Source organism: Schistocerca serialis, chromosome 4 (assembly GCF_023864345.2).
Source record: "Schistocerca serialis cubense isolate TAMUIC-IGC-003099 chromosome 4, iqSchSeri2.2, whole genome shotgun sequence".
NCBI lineage: Eukaryota > Metazoa > Arthropoda > Insecta > Orthoptera > Acrididae > Schistocerca > Schistocerca serialis.
Genome location: NC_064641.1, coordinates 432,482,003 through 432,506,746, shown reverse-complemented (window position 1 = coordinate 432,506,746; position 24,744 = coordinate 432,482,003). Strand labels below are relative to the sequence as shown.

Genomic DNA, 24,744 nt, shown 5'->3' with positions numbered 1-24,744 from the left:
TGCGGTGAAACAACGTCGGAAGACCTAATTCAGTATTTCGGCTTTCTCTCTGTTATCTTCCGTTTCGGTGCCGGTGTGGTGGCTCAGAGAATGAACAGATGATTTTGACCCACTTACTGATTTCACATACGACGAAAATCTCTTAGGGTTATTACTCAGGTCGGTTGTCAACGTCTTACTTTCGAAGTCACTGAACGCTTCTCTCGTTGCTCTCCTTGCTCTCATCTTCGCTTCATTCAGCTTTTGTTTGTCAGCTAGGTTTTTACTTCTCTGTAATCTGAATTGAAGTGCTCTTTGTTTACGTTGCGTTTTTCTAACATGGCTATTAAACCATGGTGCATCTTTCACATCCCTTAAAACCTTACTCGGAACATACTTTTCTAGGGCATATTGAACTATGCATTTGAATTTTTTTCCATTTGTTCACCACATCTTCGTCCTCATCACCGAATATTTGATGTTTACTGCTGAGATATTCTGAAATTTGTATCCTGTCACCCTTGTTGAGCAAATATACCTTCCTATCTTTCTTAACATTCCCTGTAGGACCCGTCGTTATAGATGCTGTCACGGTCTTATGATCACTGATACGTTTCTCTACGTTAACTGATTCGGTAAGTTCTGGTTTGCTTGTTGCCAGGAGGTCTAAGACGTTACCCTCACGAGTTGTTTCTGTAAGTATCTGCTCAAGGTAATTTTCAGACAAGACATCGAGAACAATGTGATACGATTCCCGGTCTCCTGCACCAGTTTTGATAGCATAACACTCCCAGTCTATACCTGGCAAATTGATGTCACCCCTATCACAACGGCATGATCACGAAAATGACTAATGATATTCGGGAAGCTGTATCTGAAGCGCTCTACAACTACAGATCCTGGACGAGTTGGTCTATAAAAGCAACCGATCAGCATTTTTGAGTGTTCTTTGATACTCAGTTTCACCCAGATTGACATTCGGAATCCGTGATAACCTCGCTAGATTTTATCGAATTTTTTACTGCAATAAACACGTCGCCACCACTGGCGACTAACACATCCTTACGATAAACATTCCAGTCTGAACTTTGGATTTCGTTGTCGTTGACTTCTGGCTTCACCAGCTTTCTGTTCCAAGTACTATCTGTGCACTATAACTTTCAATAAGCGATACTAATTCTGGGACCTTTCCTTGGATGTTGCTGAAGTTTACTAAAATCATATTAATATTTTCTATCTCTGATCTGCGAGGACAAAGATTCTCTGAGGTCACTGTGGCTAATTTAACAGTCAAATCGTGTTTGCTCCCAAGAGAGGTGTCCTCTAACCTAAAAAAGCCCCATGTGTACGCACAATGTACTCTGCTACCCTAGCAGCCGATTCCTGCGTGTAGTGCGCGCCTGACATATTAAGAGGAATCCTACAACTCTGCACCCGACAGCGGAGGTCGAGAAATTCGCATCTGATACCGTCGCAGAGCCGTCTTAGCCTCTGGTTTAGACCTTCCACTCTGCTCCAATCCAAAGTACCCTGGGTACGATGCTACAAATAGCTTAGCCTGAACCCCGCGTGCATTGCTAGTTGTCTTCACCGAATCAGCCAGCCGTCAAAAAGAGCCGAAGATGGCATCAGAACCCAAGCGGAAGGCGTCATTCGTGCCGACATGTGCCACTACATGCAGCCGGTTGCACCCAGAGCGCTCGATAGCCGCCGGCAGGTCCGCCTCCACATCACGGATGAGGTCTTCCGGCAATCATACCAAATGCACACCGGAATTCTTTCTCGCCTTGCCTGCTATCTCCCCGAGGGGCTCCACCTCCCACCTAACATTGGATTTCCCAATGACTAGCGTACCTACCCTCTACACTTGTCCAGACTGGGCAGGAAAATTTACCGCTGGCCCAACAGGAGAGGCATCCCTTGCTGGCTCAGAGTTATCATCAACACTGGGAAGCACCTCGTACCTGTCGCTATGGCGTGGGGTGCCAGCCGCACGGCCTGCTACCCTCTTTCGCCTTCCGCCCAGTGACACGTGGACCCACCACTGTCTGCCACCCACTCTGGAGTGACGACGAATCGGTCAGATGTTACGTACCGGAAGCCGAAGTGACGTCCAGGCCACCAGGGGATTCCAGTGACACCAAAGGTGTCGCAGGTCTCGTCACTGGGGCCCGGCGTCAGGGCAACTTCGAGCATTAGCTAGAAGCTTGTCGACGGTAGCCAACGTAGCTTCCAGCTGTTTACAGACATTTGCCGACTCTTCTTGTGTCCTCTCACAACAAGCACAGTTCCTAGTCATATCATACTGCGTATAAAATAGATATGAGGTCTCAAATGGCGCTACTCAGTTTGAAAATATACCAAAGGAGAATAAAGTAATACTAAAAGTTAGTGTGCAGATTTCTTGCTGAACTCTGAGACCGCAAGAAATTAAACAAAAATAAATTTCTCTACACGAAAAATTTACACTAGGAAGCCGCCCCACACAACGATATTAACAAGAATTACGCAAAAACAAAAAACTACTATTACTTTCTTAACCACTAGTCTACACAGTAAAATACACACGTACAGTTCACTTCTTTGCAGAAACACGTGAACAAAAAACAAAGACTAAATTAATTTAAAGTTTATCTCACAAGAACTGCAGCTGCTGCAGCTGCTATGCTGCGCGTCCTCTCGGCTCGGCGACTGCCGCTACACTAGTACAGAACAAAGTCACTAGAAGGGACAGTGTCCCTAGTATTATTGTTGTTGTTGTTGTTGTGGTCTTCAGTCCTGAGACTGGTTTGATGCAGCTCTCCATGCTACTCTATCCTGTGCAAGCTTCTTCATCTCCCAGTACCTACTGCAACCTACATCCTTCAGAATCTGCTTAGTGTATTGATCTCTTGGTCTCCCTCTACGATTTTTACCCTCCACGCTGCCCTCCAATGCTAAATTTGTGATCCCTTGATGCCTCAAAACATGTCCTACCAACCGATCCCTTCTTTTAGTCAAGTTGTGCCACAAACTTCTCTACTCCCCAATCCTATTCAATACCTCCTCATTAGTTACGTGATCTACCCACCTTATCTTCAGCATTCTTCTGTAGCACCACATTTCAAAAGCTTCTATTATCTTCTTGTCCAAACTGGTTATCGTCCATGTTTCACTTCCATACATGGCTACACTCCATACAAATACTTTCAGAAACGACTTCCTGACACTTAAATCTATACTCGATGTTAACAAATTTCTCTTCTTCAGAAACGATTTCCTTGCCATTGCCACTCTACATTTTATATCCTCTCTACTTCGACCATCATCAGTTATTTTACTCCCTAAATAGCAAAACTCCTTCACTACTTTAAGTGTCTCATTTCCTAATCTAATCCCCTCAGCATCACCCGATTTAATTTGACTACATTCCATTATCCTCGTTTTGCTTTAGCTGATGTTCATCTTATTTCCTCCTTTCAAGACACTGTCCATTCCGTTCAACTGCTTTTCCAAGTCCTTTGCTGTCTCTGACAGAATTACAATGTCATCGGCGAACCTCAAAGTTTTTATTTCTTCTCCATGGATTTTAATACCTACACCGAATTTTTCTTTTGTTTCCTTTACTGCTTGCTCAATATACAGATTGAATAACATCGAGGAGAGGCTACAACCCTGTCTCACTCCTGTCCCAACCACTGCTTCCCTTTCATGCCCCTCGACTCTTATAACTGCCATCTGGTTTCTGTACAAATTGTAAATAGCCTTTCGCTCCCTGTATTTTACCCCTGCCACCTTTAGAATTTGAAAGAGAGTATTCCAGTTAACGTTGTCAAAAGCTTTCTCTAAGTCTACAAATGCTAGAAACGTAGGTTTGCCTTTTCTTAATCTTTCTTCTAAGATAAGTCGTAAGGCCAGTATTGCCTCACGTGTTCCAACATTTCTACGGAATCCAAACTGATCTTCCCCGAGGTTCGCTTCTACCAGTTTTTCCATTCGTCTGTAAAGAATTCGCGTTAGTATTTTGCAGCTGTGACTTATAAAACTGATAGTTCGGTAATTTTCACATCTGTCAACACCTGCTTTCTTTGGGACTGGAATTATTATATTCTTCTTGAAGTCTGTGGGTATTTCGCCTGTCTCATACATCTTGCTCACCAGATGGTAGAGTTTTGTCAGGACTGGCTCTCCCAAGGCCATCAGTAGTTCTAATGGAATGTTGTCTACTCCCGGGGCCTTGTTTCGATTCAGGTCTTTCAGTGGTCTGTCAAACTCTTCACGCAGTATCTTATCTCCCATTTCATCTTCATCTACATCCTCGTCCATTTCCATAATATTGTCCTCAAGTACATCGCCCTTGTATAAACCCTCTATATACTCCTTCCACCTTTCTGCCTTCCCTTCTTTGCTTAGAACTGGGTTGCCATCTGAGCTCTTGATATTCATACAAGTGGTTCTCTTCTCTCCAAAGGTCTCTTTAATTTTCCTGTAGGCAGTATCTATCTTACCCCTAGTGAGACAAGCCTCTACATCCTTACATTTGTCCTCTAGCCATCCCTACTTAGCCATTTTGCACTTCCTCTTGATTTCATTTTTGAGACGTTTGTATTCCTTTTTGCCTGCTTCATTTACTGCATTTTTATATTTTCTCCTTTCATCAATTAAATTCAATATTTCTTCTGTTACCCAAGGATTTCTATTAGCCCTCGTCTTTTTACCTACTTGATCCTCTGCTGCCTTCACTACTTCATCCCTCAGAGCTACCCATTCTTCTCCTACTGTATTTCTTTCCCCCATTCCTGTCAATTGTTCCCTTATGCTCTCCCTGAAACTCTGTACAACCTCTGGTTCTTTCAGTTTATCCAGGTCCCATATCCTTAAATTCCCGCCTTTTTGCAGTTTCTTCAGTTTCAATCTGCAGTTCATAACCAATAGATTGTGGTCAGAATCCACATTTGCACCTGGAAATGTCTTACAATTTAGAACCTGGTTCCTAAATCTCTGTCTTACCATTATGTAATCTATCTGATACCTTCTAGTATCTCCAGGATTCTTCCAGGTATACAACCTTCTTTCATGATTCTTGAACCAAGTGTTAGCTATGATTAAGTTATGCTCTGTGCAAAATTCTACAAGGCGGCTTCCTCTTTCATTTCTTCCCCCCAATCCATGTTCACCTACTATGTTTCCCTCTCTCCCTTTTCCTACACTCGAATTCCAGTCACCCATGACTATTAAATTTTCGTCTCCCTTCACTACCTGAATAATTTCTTTTATCTCGTCATACATTTCATCAATTTCTTCATCATCTGCAGAGCTGGTTGGCATATAAACTAGTATTATTATAGAAATCGATTACTGAGAAAATGTCTAACCTTTTTGAGATACCGCTAGAATTACTGTTAAGAAGTGCGGCGCCTAGGTTACATTACTTACGGGTAGCTGTAAAAAGACTGGGGTATATGGAACCGATGACTGACTAACAGTAGATGGAAATGGACCTTTAGAGAAGAGTCCACCTTATCTTTAGTAATAGTTGTAGGTTGCTGTTTGCATTGTCCGTGTTGCAGATACGTATATAAGTTTGATACAGACAGTTTTGACAGTAGAAATCGTTAGTAGTCGATTTGTTTTACGACTACACCTGTTTATACAACCGAGCCTACTCGACTGAGAACAGACAACGTTGTCACTTATAAGAAGCGTCTTCGTGAAGAAGAAGATAAACTATACTAGTGGAATAGAAGGCACAAACGAAATTTGTATATTACTAACTAGGTTCTACGAAACAACATGTAACATCAGACATAGTACATTTAAATGAATTAAAGGAACACTGTACAAGTGCTCATAAACTATTTTAGTTGGCAGGGGGTCATGGCGGTCAATTTTCTTAATATGAGGGTGGTCATGGCTATAAAATGTTATAAATGCAAGAAGTAATATGCTATTGAAAGAAAGAAAACATTGTTAAGTAGTAACTTTAGCACATGCTGGCACATAGTGCTGCGAAGGCGTAATGCGAGTGACGCTGGGCCAGTGAGAGGTGGAGTTAACATTACAGTGTCCCCACGATGAGGCGAAAGTGGTTCGCTCACAATCACGGTCAATATAGCACAATTACGTGTACATCTGTATACAAGATCTACACTGAAGCGCCAAAGAAACTGGCATAGGATGCGTTTTCAAATACAGAGATATGTAAACAGTCAGAACACGGCGCTGCGGTAGGCAACGCCTATATAAGACAAGTGTCTGGCGCAATAGTTAGATCGGTTACTGCTGCTAAAATGGCAAGTCATCAAGATTTAAATGAGTTTGAACGTGGTGTTATAGTCACCGCACTAGCGATGAGACACAGCATGGTTGGTTGGTTGGTTTGGGGAAGGAGACCAGACAGCGTGGTCATCGGTCTCATCGGATTAGGGAAGGATGGGGAAGGAAGTCGGCCGTGCCCTTTCAGAGGAACCATCCCGGCATTTGCCTGGAGTGATTTAGGGAAATCACGACACAGCATGTCCGATGTAACGATGAAGTGGGGGCGTCCCCGTACGACCAATTCACGGGTGTACGATGAATATGAGCAATCCGATAAAACGTCAGATCTCCCACGTCGTTGCAGCCGGAAAAAGATCCTGCAAGAACGGGACCAACGACGACTGAAGAGAATCGTTCAACGTGACAGAAGTGCAACCCTTCCGCTAACTGCTGAAGATTTCACTGCTGGACCATGAACAAGCGTCAGCGTGCGAACCATTCAAAGAAACATCATCGATATGGACTTTCGGAGCCAAAGCCCCACTCTTGTACCCTTGATGACTGCACAACACAAAGCTTTACGCCTCATCTGGACCCGTCGACACAGACATTGGACTGTTGATGACTGGAAACATGTTGCCTTGTCGGACTAGTCTCGTTTCAAATTGTATCGAGGCGATGAACGTGTACGGATATGGAGACAACCTCATGAATCCATAGATCCTGCATTTAAGCAGGGGACTGTTCAAGTTGGTGGAGGCCTGTAATGCTGTGAGGTGTGTGCAGTTGGAGTGGAGTGATATGGGACACCTAATACCTCTAGGTATGACTGACAAGTGACACGTACGTAAGCATCCTGTCTAATCACCTGCATCCATTCATGTTCATTGTGCATTGTGACGGACAATTCCAACAGCACAACGCGGCACCCCACACGTCCAGAATTGCTACAGAGGGCTCCAGGAACACTCTTTTGAGTTTAAACACTTCCTCTGGCCACCAAATTCTCCAGACGTGAACATTATTAAGCATATCTGGGATGCCTTGCAACGTGCTGTTCAAAAGAGACCTTAAGAGGAAAGCAACGCTTCTAGAGAAGCTCATCCAGAAGTCCCTGAAGAACCAGTACACTCGCGATAAGCGCAGAAGACCAAGGCAGTGACAGTCGCAGTCAGTGCCAGGGAGTAGAAGAAGCAGTACTACAGCCTTTGGAGTATCTGCACAGTGACACTGCGATGCTGCTGCAGCCGTTAGTAACTTTAGTCTTCTGCCTGTTAGTGAAGGTCATGCTCTTTAATGTCTCTTTCCATTACTGGCAACCAGCAATAGTTGGCATTTTCTAGGTGTCAGAGTATAGTGAGGAACAAGTGGTGCCTTACACCTCTCTCCTTGTGTGAATATCGTGTCTGACTGCGTGAGTCTCAATGGATGGTAACACTAATCGAAAGTCAGTTTGCGTTACGGGTGTTATATGTCAATTAGTATGTATTTTGGTGTGCAGGATTTTTTTACTGTCAGGCTTTCATTCTTTTTAAAGAAAGTTTTCCTAAATTTGTGAAGCAAAGCTGAAATAAGGTATATTTGTTCGACCACAAATAAGAAAACTGATGAAACATCCAACCGTTTATATTTAACTGACAGATATCGAATTAGCTGCTATTCCTCTTTCAAAGCAGTTGTGAAGGGCTTCCTGGGCAACAGAAGATATGATAACCATATTTCCATTATGAATTCTTGTCAGCTGCAGGAACAAGGAATGCCGCTTAAAACTCAAATCTTACACTGCCACTTGATTGCTTTCCTGGAAACTTGGGAGCCATAAGCATCAGCAGGGTGAACGATCTCATCAAGACATCTATACGATAGAACATTTATCAAGGTCACTGGAACCCTTTCACGCCGAGCGACTACTGCTGGGTTCTGAGGGAGACCGATGAAACGGCAGGCAAAAGCAGAGCACTACTCTTACATTTTTCGAATAGCAGAGGACATTAAAGTTAATAATATGTTGTGGACTAATTTAGTCCTTATACTGGCCTCATGTCCAAATATAAATATTGAATAATATTGGGTTCTAAAATTGTGAATACCTATTCCTTGTTTTAGTTCTGTCAGTGTTTCGCAGTACTGTTTTTGGTTTTACTGCGTGTCTGGGAAATCTGATGCGATGGGGAGGGACTGATTTTACCAGTGTACTCAGCATCCCAAAATTGGACAAATACAACAGTTTACAAACCAGATACAGAAAAAATTTGAGTTTGTTGACTAGTGTAATTGGTATTTTATGTGTGTCAAAATATAGGGACTAACAAGCGCTTTCTCGCACTTGTGTAGTGTTATGTTTAGATTATTAGATTATGTGTTGTAACAAGTTACAAGGAGAGGGCTCGTCTCTGATAGTGCAAAGACAGAACTCAGGAGTCAGGACTTACTGGAAGAGACTGTCATGCAGGGTGGTAGGGAGTAAACATTGATGTGCAAATGTATAAAGCCACCGTAAGAGATCTCTTCGATTAAGGTTGAAGTATCGGGAAAAAATTTGTTCTTAAATTGTATTTCTAAGTTTTTCCACCATTAGTCACTTCCTACGAAGTCAACATCTCCTCTCCAACATCTCCTCTCCGTGCCTAAATCATCTGTCCTACGCATCCTAGGAAACTTCCGCCCTCTCACTCCGTTAAAGGTAACTTATCAGTCCTCGGCCAACATCGTTATCAACGTTGTGACCGCGCCACGCGGGCTACACCTTCGTCCAAAGTTGGTGATAGGATCTGTGCCGGGATGCGACCGTGAGAGTTTCACTCTGTCAAGAAAATTTCGTGCTTCACACGTCGATTAGAAAGGCACAAAACGACTGGATAGTCAAGTTCCATTTGAGTGACTGTTTTCTGTTCATCCAATCCTTATATCATGATAGCGTTTCTGTTAATTTCACCGGGTGAGTGAAATGTCACGTCCCTACAAATACTGACCCCTTACCGAGGGATTAATGGTATTCGATAATTGTAATAAATTCTCATATAACACCTTTTTCTTTAGTGCGCCATTAGCACTTGGGTTTTGTACCAGTTTCTAACTAATTGTAATTGATTCCGTGGCTAAGAAAGCTTGACGTCACTTCTTCTGCAATTCGTTCTCTCCAGAGCTCATTTCACGTGACGACCGATGCAACCTCCGTCACCAAAGTGTTCGTAACCACTTGCGTATTTTGTTTTACCAGTGAATTTTACAGAGTTCAAATGCCTTGAGAACGCTTACAATGAGGATGAATTACCACATACTTTTTATATTGCATACTGAGATGGACGTTTTGGCACCTAATCTGGTCTTACTCTGTGGATGCTGCTGGTAGCTGGTCTCACATATCGTCGCTGTCTGTGATGCAGCCTCACTGCAAAATATTGTTGGCGTCCCAGAAACTAGCAGTTTCCCATTGCGACACTTCAGTTTACTGGTTCAGCCAACGAAGTCCAAAAATGGTCGACTGAGGGAAAAAATGTGTCCATCGCTCATTTTGTAGATTGGTTGGAGGGAATCTCATGAACAACATACTAAAAATGCGGGCCAATGGGTGTGGTTTTTGTGGGGGGGGGGGGGGGGGGGGAGGGGGGATGGGAATGGTGGCGTGTAAGTTTTTTGTATTAATCTTTTATTATCACGAAAACCGCGGCTTCTATGAAAATGTTTCCGAGCCTATTCATTTTCTATCGAGGACTAATAGTTTCTGCGTTGCAGAAGATGGAAAAATCACAGATTATTAAAAATAAGAGTTCTAATGTTTATAATTCATTGATATGCGCTAACAACAAATATTAAATGTGTGTACGACATCTAAGAGCAGGCTAACAATATTAAGAGGGTGTAACACGCTGCAAAGGGAGGAGGGGTGGAGGCGCGAGGAGTGAGGGACGGTGGGTGGCCAGACTGTGGTCGTGCACTTCCTTCTTTCAAAGGTCTGCAGACTGAAGAGCGAGCGGACGATTCCTCATTCTCTCTACCCCACTATATCACAAGAAAGCAACTACAGTGTGTTTGGCGAAGTTTTGTCGGCACTTCCACAGTTCGCCTTATATGTTACTCTGCTGTGGAGTTTGCAGACGTGCCAGGCTGTGTTTAGTTTCCACACGTCCGTTAACACTACATAGAATACAAATGTGAGTTACTAATAATACTAAAGCCACAAATACAAATAGTCAGAATTTACATAACCACTGTACACTGTTCTACAGTGCTAAAGGGGAACTTGTTTCTTAACCATCCTGCATGCAGCTGTGGCTTTCTTCCTGAAAAGGTTGCTTCCCCCACCACGAGCGTTGTTCCCTTTTCAGTTTACATATTGTACCTCCCAAGAATTTCCCGTCTAGTTCTCTTACGTATGTAGACAAAATAACATCCTTCAGATTGTGTTTACATAGTGTAGCTGTTCTTTATTTATTAAGTGGGTATTTATTTTTAGTTGTTGAATGGACTTCTTTGTAAAATACGTTACTGTAAACAACGATTGAGCACGGCTTAGTTTGCAAGGGTAATATTTTCAGTGATTCTGGTGGGAAAGAGATTGGATCGGTAAATGTGGCATGTTGCTGCTGTCTATTGTTGACAGCATACTTTAAAGTTGTCTAACCGTGCTGTTTGTTGGTGAATTAATGGATAACCAGGAAGTTACTGCACTTATTTCACCACTCATTTCTTAAGTTCAGTAACTGGTGGCATGTTGGAGAATGAGTTGCACTGAGTTAGCCACTTACCACATATCCACAGCCTATCTTCCAAGCAGCCACTTCCATCTGCTACATTGTTTTAGCTCCCTCTACCATTTTCTTCCTGTGTTGTCCGTGTTTTGCTGCTGCCGCCCTGCTTCATCCCACGCTTCGGTGTGGGTGAGCACATATTTTTCAATGATTGTTCCCCGTGTCTCATGTTCCGTTTTATGTAAATGTTCTGAGGTTTTTTTCCTTGACACCCGTCTCACTATGATACTGAACGGGCGCTGAAGACCTTGCTGTCGTGCGCCCAAAAACCCCTCTACTACTACTACTATCTTCCAAGATTGGTGCAAATATGATGGAATAGGACTGAACTTGTTTAAATCTAGAAAGGTACTCTACTATAATGCATTACTTGACTTACGCTGAAATATATGAAGGTTCGAAACACTTTCTTGATCTACTTCTCTTACACAGGGAGTCAATTTAAGCCCCTCAGCCTCTTCAGATGTTGGGAGCGCTCACGCATTTGATACCCATTATTCTTCGAAAATTGTTCCAGCCATTGATAGCGGAGACAATGTACGCAATATTGTCGAATACATTTTAGCAGCATGTTAGACTTGGGACAGGCTTTCCAGTGTAGCAGACATTCCACAGTTCCAGATGTGGAGCTTTTTTACGCAATGGCTCTCTTAACAACTGCAAATAAGTATTCAGTAAACTGTAAACGACTCCAATATGTAAACACGAGCTCAGTGAAGTTACTTTGTCTACTCATATGATGGAACAAGAGTGGAAGGGATGGACCGTCTGTCTGTAAACTGAAGAGCCTGCAGCTCCCATGGTGGGGGGAGTTTTCTTTCCCGGAGGAAGGCTATAGCTTCTCTACGGGATGTCCAAGCACTCCTCTAGCAGTGTAGAACAATGTACAGAGATTTACGTAGATCCCGTCATTACGCGTTCTCGAGTTAGTGTTATTAATATTTCATACCTGCATTCCATGTAGTGTTAACAGAGATCTTTGAAAATGAACACGGCCAGGCACGTTTGCATACTTCATCTTCAATAATTCATAACGCGAGCTGTTGAATGGTCGGTATAACTTTGTGAACACCTTGTAGTTGATTTTTATATGTACCGGGATAGAGAGAATGGCAATCGCCTGCTTACCCTCCGGTTTGCAGACCTATGAAGGAGGTAACTGTAAGACTATAATCCGGCGACCTACCTTTGCTCAAGCTTCTAAACTCCACCCCCGCTGCTTTCTGCCTGTTGCACCTCTAGAACAAGATTTATTCCTTAATTCTGTTCTCCTGCACTTAGGTGTGACACACACATCTAATATTTGTCCTAAACGCACTTCATTTAATGATAGGGGCTACCGTCATACCTTTGAACTCCAATTTTAATTATCTGCGGTTTTTACATCCTCTGCAACGCGGAAACTATTAGTCCTAGATAGAAAATTAATAGGATTTTTTTTGTAGGAAATGAATGCAGTTTAACTCTGCACTGAGAAACTTTTTTCCTAGAATCCGCGGTTTTCGAGACAGTCAAAGAAGACATAAAAAATGAGTTTTAAACTCCTCCAACCTCCACCCCCATGCTCAGGCCTAAACAGCAACATTTTTGGTAAAGTGTTCGTGGGACTTTCCCTTAGCAATGTAAAAAATTTGCGACAGTAAGCATTTCTTGTCTGATCTCCCATCGTTCATTGCGCTACACTGCACAGATTGCTGAGTGGTTTTCTGGAAATAATCATTTGGCCTCAAGTACCTAAACGATGAATTTCTGGAAAAATGATCAGGTTCATAAGGCTTTCCTTGTCCTTTACGAATCAGCTCCCAAAGTGCAACCCTGCTTCTTACATTCACCAATAATTAAAGACCTATGAGTGTAGAATATATCACGTTTTACCGTCATTTATCTATGACCTTTAGTAGGTGTCCTCTTAAGGATGTTTACGTATATCGAGAACAGATGATGTGTGGCCCCTTATTAATTGCGTTTAATTTTCTGGAAGTAACCCAAGTACGTAACAGTTTGTAGTTGCTTGACACTAAGTGCCGCACAGTGTGAAATCCCCTGACACAACAGAAAAGCAAGACTTACCTCATCCGTCATTAAGACGGACGTATCCACCAGGAGGTCAGTGGCGTTCACAGAGCGTAAGAACTGCACCAGCTGCTGAGAGGTTTCCGCTTCGTAGCCGAGGACTCCACCCAGTCTGAAAGCGTGGTACCGAGGATCCGGCACCACGGACATGCCAGCGACGAAGGTGCCGCTCTGGTCTACCAGGCGTGAGAACAGACCTATAGCAGGCATCCACATGTACACTATCTACTAAAAAAATGCTCATGTTAGTACTTGACGGCCAGTATGTCTTATGATCTGCACTACTAAATTCATTTACACCAGATTTTCTTTGTCTTACAAGCTCTTCCTGCTAGACCTACTTTATGACCTTAATTACATCAAGCAGGATAAAACAATTAGATTTCCTAACTGTTGGAGATAAAGCAATGCCTGAAACAGAATTGAAATGGAATCTCACATGGGCTTAATTTTGGCAGATTTAGGCTCATTGATAAGATTCAGGATAAATGCAAACTAATCTACAAACGAAACTGCTTACTAAATAATAATTTGATACAAGTGTAGTGGACCAATACAAAAGTGGACTAACAGAGGTGTCACAACGGGCGGCCCATCGCTTGAGCCCTTGGTGGCGTCTGTCAGTCGCTAAGTGTGATGCCTCCGAGTTACTATCGATCTCGTCTGCTGGCACTGATATTAAACACAAAGGATGGAGTGAGGGCTCCTGGCTGTATTTGATAGGGTGCGTGAAATTCCCCCTGTCAGATGCTAATATTGGAGTGTGGAGTAATTACTGTAACTCGAATTTAAGTATAACTCTTTTTCCACGAAACCGAAATATCTAGCCTCCTTAAGCAGACAAAGCACACACTTGGCCGATACCCCTCACGAAAACTGATTGAGCGGCATTGCTGTTTCCCTTACATAAACAAACCGCTCATTTGTCTGCACCATTTATGTAAATAAAAGGCTGTCAGATGCTTCTAGCCTTACGTAAACAAACTGGTTACTTGCGCTCCTGGTTGCGCTTATGCAAGTGAAATATACAACCAAATGTTTTTGACTGTCTCTTAATTACAATAAATTATGACACAAAATGACTGTCCTTCACCAACCCATTCAGCAGCTCATTTGTGCTAAGGACATGCTTATACAAATCAAAGTTTCAGCATAATCTCAAGTATCGTCAGTTGTTGACCCAAAACAGGGCTTCCTCCCCTCTCCTACTTCTCTACTCTATGGACACGCCCCTATTGGTGGGATCTGACCCCCACCATCAGTCACCCCACCTCTCTTTTGGGCATGAATGGCATGTATTTGTCATTCATACTCTGTATGTCAGTCGACCTCCACTCCTATAGACTAATCAAGTTACATTTAAATAGCGTGATGGGCACCAGTGTTATTTAGCATATATTCTGCTGCAAATTTTCCTTATACAGCTATTGCTAGAAGTTTTGGAATGGCTTTGCAACATCTGAATCTACCACTCTTATTGACAATTTTTGTGGCAATTTGTTACAATTTTGGTTCATATTTTCCCATTATACCAAATACATACTTTTGAAGATCATCATCCAAGACAAGGCAGATTTTTGTAAGAAGTGGCTTTTAATGTTTACCAATAATCACAGTGGATTACTTAAGCAAAAACACTAATATCTAGTGGTTTAATTTTTAACAAGGCAATGTCTTACAGTTTTGGAGCAATTAAGCTCCCCCCCCCCCCCCCCTCCCCCTCAATGTAGGCCAAACAAATATCTTTTTTAGAATGTCATTCATAGGCACACATAAATATGAGGCTTCAAATGTTTAACAGTTCATTATTTAAACAACTTGCTACATGCTGTGGTAAAACAATTGTCTGCACCACTGCAAGGGTGCCTTAAAAGAGTTTGACTGTATAAGATTTTAGCAGACTTGTAAATACAAGGACGAAAAATAAAAAATAATCTAAACAGTAATGTTAAAAATCTCATAACACAAAACAGCTAAATACACCGTAAAAAACAGTTCCCTACACTCTATCTGCTAACATCAATCTCTGATATAGATGGGATGAAGCCAATTTCGTCTTTATTTAAGGCAAGCAAAATATTGGAAGACGGCATCGCGAGCTGTCCAGACTGTATCGTGTTGGGGCCAAACCAGCACATTCACAAAAAATGTTATTGAGCTGTACGTTAACAATTACTTGGAGACGATTCCTCGATATTATTTTTATCAGTTACATATATTTTGGATATTTAGAGTATATGCGAAGGTTTGACAGCTGCAGCTAATTAGTATTATGTGTTATTAACATATAAAAAGGTGAGATTTTGTGTCACAGTTGTTTTGGGGTTATGGAGTGACATTTTGAGTGACACTTTGTGTAATAATCAATAAGCATAAAACTGTATTTAAGAAACTTGTACCACTTAGTGCACTCCGCTACATGTCAGGCGTTAAATGTATATAAGGGGTGGCTGATGTAGTTGATATGTGTGTGTTTAGAGATGTTTTTCTGGGTAGACATTTGTAGGAAGAAGAGGAGAAAATGCTGCTGCTAGCACATTGTAGTTATTCTCGATGGGTGGAAGATCTGTATCACAGTTTAATGGTAAAGGAAAGAGCCCACACCAGGTCTGTCAAATAGTGAATTTACATATACATTTACAAACAGAATATGTAAAAAGAAAAACTACATACGAAAGGGAAATACGGAAAACAATCACATGATGCCCCATTTGCTGGAAAATAAAGCATTAGAAGCGCTTACTACATTCGTGAATACACTGTAGAAAATCTGGTTATAAATTGCCTCACACCATTTACATTTGCGTAAAAAAGGGTGGTTATATTGTGTCAACATATGATGGTATGGACAATGAACATACTGTTATTCCACAGTTCTTAAGGGAAATAAGCCATGTACCCAAATGACTAAGGCCAGTTCCTATTCAGGAAACTATCCCTTTATGTGCAGTTAATGCAGAAACTCTTCCATGAAGGATATATATAAACTGTTGCTCGAACAAGAAGAAACTGCCAACTACGTGTCAGAAAATCTTTCTTTATACAGTGTATGGAATGGAGGATACAAGATATCTCCATTTACCTTAAATGCTAGTGCACGGTGATCACACCATGGTATGCTTATCGAAAATGACTGCCCCACGAAATACTGCTATTCCTTGTGAGACAAACTGATTTTTCCCTATATTATACATAGTCTCATACAATTTAAGGTAGACACTCATAAAACCTATGTAGATACGCCAAACAATTACACATTTATATGTTTCTAAGGGAGTTAGTTGTCGTTATTTAACGTTGTATACTGCACATCAACATTTTCTATTGAGACAAGTAATATCTTAGTACTTTATCTCTTAACATGATGGCAATGGCTACAACATAATCATAAAACTCCGATATGAACACTGATCCACATTAAAGAATCGTGATCTCAGTGTAAAAATATAGGATTGATAGACAATACCACCATTTGTCGGCATGGAATGTGTTTCAGGGTGTTAATAACATCATTTTATTCCCTACAGAATACTGTTGTTAAGACCCATGTTACACAGTCCTGTGTCATTTGTCTGGTTGGTTGATTGATTTGGGGGAGGAGACTAAACAGCGAGGTCGTCGGTCCCATCGAATTAGATAAGGGTAGGGAAGAAAGTTGGTCGTGCCCTTTCAAAAGAACCAACCCAGCATCCGCCTGAAGTGATTTAGGGAAATCACAGAATACCTAAATCAATAAGGCTGGACATCGGTTCCTACCGTCTTCCTCCCGAATGTGAGTTCAGTGTGCTAACCACAGCGCCACCTCGCTCGATTATCATCTGGTAACAAGTGCTTTGCGAAGTGGGAATACCATGTTGTACACTCTGTTAACCTGGCAACAACGTGAGGTAGCAGCGGGAAGAGTACCACGTAAAATATTAGACTCCGTTACGTAGTAGTTATAATTCATTGTCCACTCCTATATATTTGTTCTGTACTACGCAGTTCTGTGTCGTCTCTTAACAAGTGCTGTGTGCTATGGTAATAGCACTCCAGGAGAACTCGTACACTACGCTAACCTAGTAACGATTTGAAGCTCCAGTGGGAAGTATACCATGGAGAATATCAGAATTCATTGCATAACAATTATAATTCTTTTCGTACACCAGCATGTCAGAATCCTTTAGTAATATTGCACTAATTTATAGATACACTTAGCAAAAAGCATTATCCAATGGGAGCAATCGCAATTTGCAGGAGACGCTGTGAGCACGATATAAGAGAGGGATGATATCACTTACCTATAATGTAAAAGAGGAAAGACGATACATTCTAGAGACTTGATATCAAGACCAAACTACCATTCCTCCGACACGGAAGCACTACTTAGGCTGCATATTTGCTAAAAATTTGGGAGTGAGCATTGGAGACCATTTAAAAGAAATATATTTTCAGGCTGCGATTTGTAACCCTACAATTAATATTTTGTATCTGATTCTGTGGAGGACTATCTAAATGTGTTGAATGCTAGTGACACAGAAGTGTTATACTAAAGCACAAGAAACATATTTCTTCTCAGTCCATTTCTCGTCACAATACTGTCAAATATAGAGGTACTACCAAATTAGGATTCGTTCCTATGAACATGGTACTGCAGAGGTCTTAAGAAAAATATGCAGTGTGTGGAACAGATCTAAGCAAGTGTCTATTAAAGATTTTGAGTCTAAAACATATATGTAGCACAGCTATTCAATATGCTTCAAATGGCTCTAAGCGCTATGGGACTTAACATCTGAGGTCATCAGCCCCTAGACTCAGAACTACTTAAACCTAACTAACCTAAGGACATCACACACATCCATGCCCGAGGCAGGATGCGAACCTGCGAATGTAGCAGCCACGTGGTTCCGGACTGAAGCGCCTAGATCCGCTCGGTCACAGCGGCCAGCAGCACCGCTGTTGCAGCTTAAATTTTTCTATAGCAGTAGAGCAATACACGTGGCTTGCATAATGCCACTACTGGGGTAGTGGGTGGCAGTATGCATAAAATGGTACTACTGTGACAGAGTGAGTCACGTTAGTTTATATGATACATGCATCGAGATTTACGATTAGGGAGGCATCTTCTAAAACACTCAGATACATGTCTTTTTGCTTAATGAGCATGCTATTAATCTGTGATTTACATCTCAGAGGTGATGTTAAGAACAGCAAGTTTTTAATCATAGTATTTAAGCACAATAACAGATTTCTTACTGTGAACAAAAAATTCATTCAACCTTTGTACCAGTAATCAGCGTTATTTCCACACCCAACTGTCTGTATTATTTCGTGGAAAAACATGGCTTAGTCATGCTAAAGCCTACACCAACATCGTCCATACCTCACATTGCCCACCATCCAAGGATACCTTTCAGCGGTAACAGCTGGCTGGCATTGCCTTGTTTTTCACTTCAGTTGTCATATAGTAATGCCTGGGTGAGATGTGATGTTCGCTTTGGAGTGATATGTCGCTTAGAAAAGACACTGAAGAAGATACTTTAATAAATATACATTACTAACTTACATACCTAAGTAGGTGGTTCTGGGAGTAGAGTGACACTACGCGTACTAAAGAGGTGAGTATGTTGTATGTCTCATCGATGTTATTAAATGCCCTGTCGTACCTCCTCTTGAGTAAATAATGTGACATTAAGCCCGCCATTTATAACTTCGCAACTAGACCCTTAGTGTACTAAGAAAAGTTACTTTGTTATCGTATAGCCAATGATAGATGTATATCTGTACTTTGATAAATGTACAACACTAAAAAATTTTCGTCCATCCTTCTGTCAAAATCGGAATTCTTTTATTGTTTCCACTAGTGTCCTAAGTTACAGGTAAGCATACAGAATTTCTGCGATTTACTCTAGGTATCTGCACATTACAGCAGAGCTGTGGTAACCTACTTTGCTGGCAATAAAATCTTTGTTCGAAAACCTTATCGGTATGTAGGAAAATAATGCACCCATAGCAAATTACAATTGCGCCAATGTGTATTGTATGGAGAGTACACTACAGTGCCAAAGCGACGACTTATTTTTTAAGCTTAACGTCGCTCCGTGTCTTTAAAGAAATGCTTTTATAAGCAAAGGTATTAGTGGCGGCGTGGTAATTCTCTCTAATTTATAAAATACGAAGTGAATTAATTCCCTTCGGGGAAAGGACGTTGAGCAGTACTCGTCTCGTACGTATGACACATAGCCCACAATAGTCCACAACATGGATCTGTGATCTCAGAACTTCACACAGTACGCCTTCAACCATAACAGAGTAAATACACCACCATACATATTTAAGGATTATACTGGGCTTATTGTCCAAGGAGGGTCGAAGTGGGAAGGCGGAAGAAGTGGATGATTAACTTATATGTGTAGAAGAAAAAATAGTTTTAGGTGAACTACGTCTTGTGTTTATCCTCAAGAGTGTTGTCCCCCATTCACGTTCCCAGCACCACATATTAACGAGGAAGGGGTGATCTTCACGTTAACAATTTACTGGGTGAGACGTAATGTTCGCTTGGGAGTGACATCTGACAGTAAAATGATACCAAGGTAGATACTTTAATAAATACACACAACCAAATTTCCTCCATAAGTAGATTTAGAGTACTAGCACACATAAAGAAGAGACGCTCGTTAAATGTTCTAAAACATACATATGATTACAGATCTGTAATTGCGGATCACAGTAATAAAAAATATCACAAATTGATTTTGGGTTTCCTGTGTGTGCTCCTTTAGGAGATAATTCCCCACGATTCCGTTAAATACAGATATTACCCAATTATTATTCGTTCCCAAAAACTGTCATTCCGCAGATCTGAGGAAAGAAGAACCTATGTGAAGTGGATTTAAACCATTCACTACCAAAGAGATTGCTCATTTATAAGGGCAGTTAACGTGTTGAGCGAACGTGAAAAAATACTGAAAATGGAGAAGGTGATAAAAATTGAATCTATGGCGAAAACAACAACAACAATAATGAAAATATATATACAGCTAATCGAAAAATATCAGGTCAGGTGTACTAATCAAAGTATAATAATTTGAAGTGGAACAACATGCCTATTTGATCGTTGTTCTGGAGAACTATCACTCCATCTTTCCCTATATTCTTGCCATCGACAAATGTTCCATTAAAGCTGCAGTCCTCAGAATTTAGTTTATTACATCACTCATTTACATAACTGTATTAGTTCAGACTATTTCAGCCTAATTTTTAGTTGATAATATACGATGGACTGCGAATTGTACATCTTGTTGTTCCATAGGTCTCAACATATTGTGCTGACTTAGAGAATAAATCAAGTTCTATTGTATTGCACCATTTCTAGAAACAGTAACTACACAAAATACCTATGAATAAGCATCAGGAGTGACCTACAGTGGAATAGTTATGTAAGCAAAACTATATGCCTGGGTGAGAAAAATTTTAAGCAAATATAATTCATCCACAAAGAAAGTGATTTACAAAACAGTACTCGATTATTGCTACAGAGATTAGATGTAAATAAATGTAATTTATTGTGATTACATACGGGAAGAAATTTAGTATTGTTTTATTAAATTATTGCCGAAAGTGGTAACTATCATGAAATACCCAGTTTACAAAACACCACTACTGATAAAATCATGTTACATGATGCAAGCTGTTCGCAGACGATGCTGTTCTCTATAGGAGGTATGCAACAGCTGTAGACTGTAGCGCTTTACGGAGAGTACTGACGGTTAGTACACTGTAATGCAATAGAGCTGAACGTAAATGAATATAATGTACTGCATACAAATAGGCGAAGAGACCAGCTGCTGTTCTGTTACACTATTGACCAAAGAGCACAGTGGGAATTGTATGAAAGTAACCAATCAGACTAATATAAAGTGAAATGAGCACGTAAAGAAAATAGTAGGAACAGCATTGCTATGCCAAGGGGAATCTTATCAACGAAAGAAGCGGTATACAAAACACTTATTAGACCGATTTTTAAACGTTACTTGTTATCCTGGGACCATTAACAAGTCAGACTAATAGAACATCCATCGAATAGTTATGCGTTTTCTCAAGGAATCGTTTGATTGGCGTATGATGCTAAACAAACAAGAGAGGCTTGGTGCAACAGGAGTGGTTTATTGTTGCAGAAGTCAAAGCGAATATGATAAGGGCGATATTTCCTCTCGTAAAATGACTGCACATTCTTTCCACGCAAAATTTGCTAACAGAACTGCGACGGGTGCTAAATGGTAGTAGTAGAGGAAGATCCGTCTTTGGAGCGAAATGTAAGAAATGGACTTGTTCATAAAGTATTTTTTGACACTTTTGGGTAGTAAAATGTGTTTAGCCAATGAGAGAAAGCATAATATGGTTTTGTGTTGGAGGTTCATGACCTTGGCAGTGGTAATTGGTTTTTCGTGTCATTACTGGATAGAGGTCTCATCATTTTATTAAAATTTTCAGCCAAAGAACATTTGTGGAGGTCTATAATGAGGCACCTTGTTTAATACGTACTGCACATAAGGTATGTTGAGAAAAGGCAAATTAAAAATGACTGTAATGGAAGCTGGAACATCGCTGGCAGGAAGCAGTGTGCTACTGTGATGACACTGGTATAACTGTCATTACACATTTAAATATAGTACAGCTGACACATATGACTTCTGTATATCTCTTGCTATGGAGAGAATTATATCAGTGTCAAGGAATGTTAATAACACCACATTTCTGGAAATATTACAGCTACAAAATTATTACGATTTAAGGCTGCATAAATACAAGATCCACTGTGGACATCTTCATCTCTGCCGAGTGCTCATTGGCACACAGGTTAGTAGCGACAGATCATACAATGAATTCTCCGTTGATATGCCCATTGCCTCAATGTATATTTAGAGGGGGAACACTAATTCTGTTATTTCAAGCCTGGCCGTTGGCCGAGGTGCTGTGTCCTCCTCATGAATTGTGGCACCCATCGAGATTTCAACACACAGTGGAGTGAGTGGGGTGGCAGTGGCTTACAGCAGGAGCAGAACCTGTCTGCTACAGATCCCCAACGTGACGTGAACCAAATGGCTGGAGAGGCCTTCACACGCCTTACTTGACTGAAGTAAAGACGTAACTGTCCCCATCCTATTCTGTACCAGTGGTGGTGAGAGGAGAAAAAGTGTAGGATATTATGTAGAGCGTAGTTTAGTGATTCTTTGTATTTGTTTTTTCAAAATTCCTACAGGGATACTTTTCTTAAATTTTCCGTTGTTATTTACAAGTCTGCTAAAAGATCCCGAGTTCGAGTCTCGGTCCAGCATACAGTTTTAATCTGCCAGGAAGTTTCAAGTCTGCTAAAATCTGATAATGTCACACTCTTCTGAGGCAGACTGGTAGTAATCTCATGGTGTGAAGGCCATTGTTTTTAAATGCTAATAATGTAAGGATAAGGTCCTTACTGTGAAACACAGAATCGGTAAACATTAAGCGTGTATTTATTTAAATAATTACCTGTGCTGTTTGTTATACAAGAAACTATTCGTGTATTAGTGCATTTCTTTAGATAATTAAGTTTGTTATTTGTCAGTCAGTCTATGAGGAATACAAAATTCAGATACTCCCACTGGTTAACTGAGGGTTTGCACAGGGCCTCCGACCTGTGGAATAGTCACACCTCAATCCGCAGCTGGACCTCTAGTTCTTATGGAGGATCGAAATGATTGTTTGATCACGCCTACATCTATACTTTACCAGAGCATAAGGAGAAAAACCATCGATTCTCACGACGTATCTGTGGTAGGCACAAAAGAAATATTTTTCTGCAGCCGGTAACCGTTAATGCAGCCAGGAAGCCGCACGAATTTGTTGGCAGCTACAGATCACGAGAATATTACGATAGAAATTTTCAGTTCCTTGTCGATCCATTACGGTCAATAACAAAGGATATTTCTAACCATTCCCTCAACTTCAGCATCATCCCAATGGTCTTGAAAAAGGGACTCATAAAACCTCTTGTCCAAACCGAATCTGCAAAAGAACCTTCTGACTAAAGCCATATTTTCATTCTATCACATTATCTAAGGCTTTAAAATACATCGATGACAGTCAGCTTATTAATTACAAAACGTCAAATAATCTTCTGGATCAATACCAGTCTGCTTTCTGGAAAAGTCGTAACACGATGAGTGTTTTTATAGAAGTGACTGACGAATTGCAACAAGCAATGGACAAACAACAGGCGACTTTTTGGATTTCAACAAAGCTTTCAACATTGTCGACCTTTGATGTTTTACTTGCTAAACTCAAATGTCAAAAGTGAAACCGATATTTCCTCGGCGTATCATAAAACACCCATAGGACTAAGCGGAAGGACTGGACCCTAGGGCAAGGGGCACTCACCTTTTCTCAGTATTTATTAAAGTCAATGAACAGAAATAACAATTGTCATAAACTTCAAATTAGAACATATATACATGTAGCCCATCAGTTGGCTTTCAGTATCCAAGCAAATATAATAACTCTTCATGTGAGAAAGATAGTACCTTAAAAAAAGGTAACTTTACACGAGAACTGTAAATAGACGTATTTTGTATTAACAAATAGTGAAGAAATAACATTTACAATAATAAACTCCCAGTCAAAGAACATTTATACGCAAAGCCCATGAGTTTGCTTTAGTTACAAACAAATGTATAACAACTTGTCAAATGAGAAAAGTAATACTTTTTTATAGAAAACAGAAAACATTGCACGCCCAAAGGTCTATCGTAACTACACTTACAGAGAGTCTTCAAACCTTGCCCAAATATATTCGTTTTAAAAGGAAAGGGTAACGTTCTATACGGACTCTCAACTAGAGAGGCAATGATCTATATCGAACACTTCTCTTACAAATAGTCCCCAACTCACGGCATCTGCCAAGTGCGAACATGAACGGAGTGGCTAACACGGGACACACCTGGCTGTGCTGCTCGGAACCGACTTATCGGCCCTACCGAAGGCGCGGAATACAGTAGGTGCGTCCGACTTCACTTACCGGGTGCTCCTCCCCCTCAAACGGTTAATTCAGAGGCCTGATATCGGGTGCGCCTGGGTGTTAACGGAACGTTTAGTTCCGTCAGATTCAAGAACAAGCGGGAACCCGAAGTCGTAGCCCAGACCCACAACCTATGCACAGATGTAGAACAATTACAATCCAACAAATCGTGTGTGCTGACGCAGTAACAATACGCTACAATCAAATGACTCGAACACTGCTATGTTAATAAAAGCCAGCATCAATCACTTAAAACAACTTTAAATAAAAGGCATTGAAGCAGTATGGCAAGACCCAAAACAAGTTTCTACTGCTAAATTTAGCCTTCAAGTAACAATTAAACAAACTCGGGGTTGAGATATTTTAAGTAACCGATTGAGCTCGCTTCCACTCGTGATGCTCCAGAAAAAAACATCAAATGATATTTTATCCTTACGATAATCGACCCCTTGGTGGACGCCGACATTCAAATCTCCGCACAAGTGTCTCACGGAGTTAACGTACCTCGGTACATCATACAGTTTAAAATCCACCAGACTTTCTGGAGCAAACTAAACACTTAGTTTTAAAACATTATACTCAATAAGCCCCATGGATGGGGTGGCAAGGCAGAACGCCGATGCTACTAGACACCAAGCAACAAGAGTTCCGTGAGAATGGTGCAACAAATTG

At 41.0% G+C, this 24,744-nt stretch overlaps 1 protein-coding gene across 1 annotated transcript in view; it reads right to left on the bottom strand.

Moving 5' to 3' along the window:
- LOC126474513 (juvenile hormone esterase-like) overlaps window positions 1-24,744 on the bottom strand; it is a 104,841-nt gene that overhangs the window by 43,267 nt on the left and 36,830 nt on the right. The window contains exon 5 of the mRNA XM_050101984.1: window positions 13,038-13,265. Coding sequence (XP_049957941.1) covers window positions 13,038-13,265 — 228 coding nt within the window. The remainder of the gene's footprint in view (window positions 1-13,037; window positions 13,266-24,744) is intronic.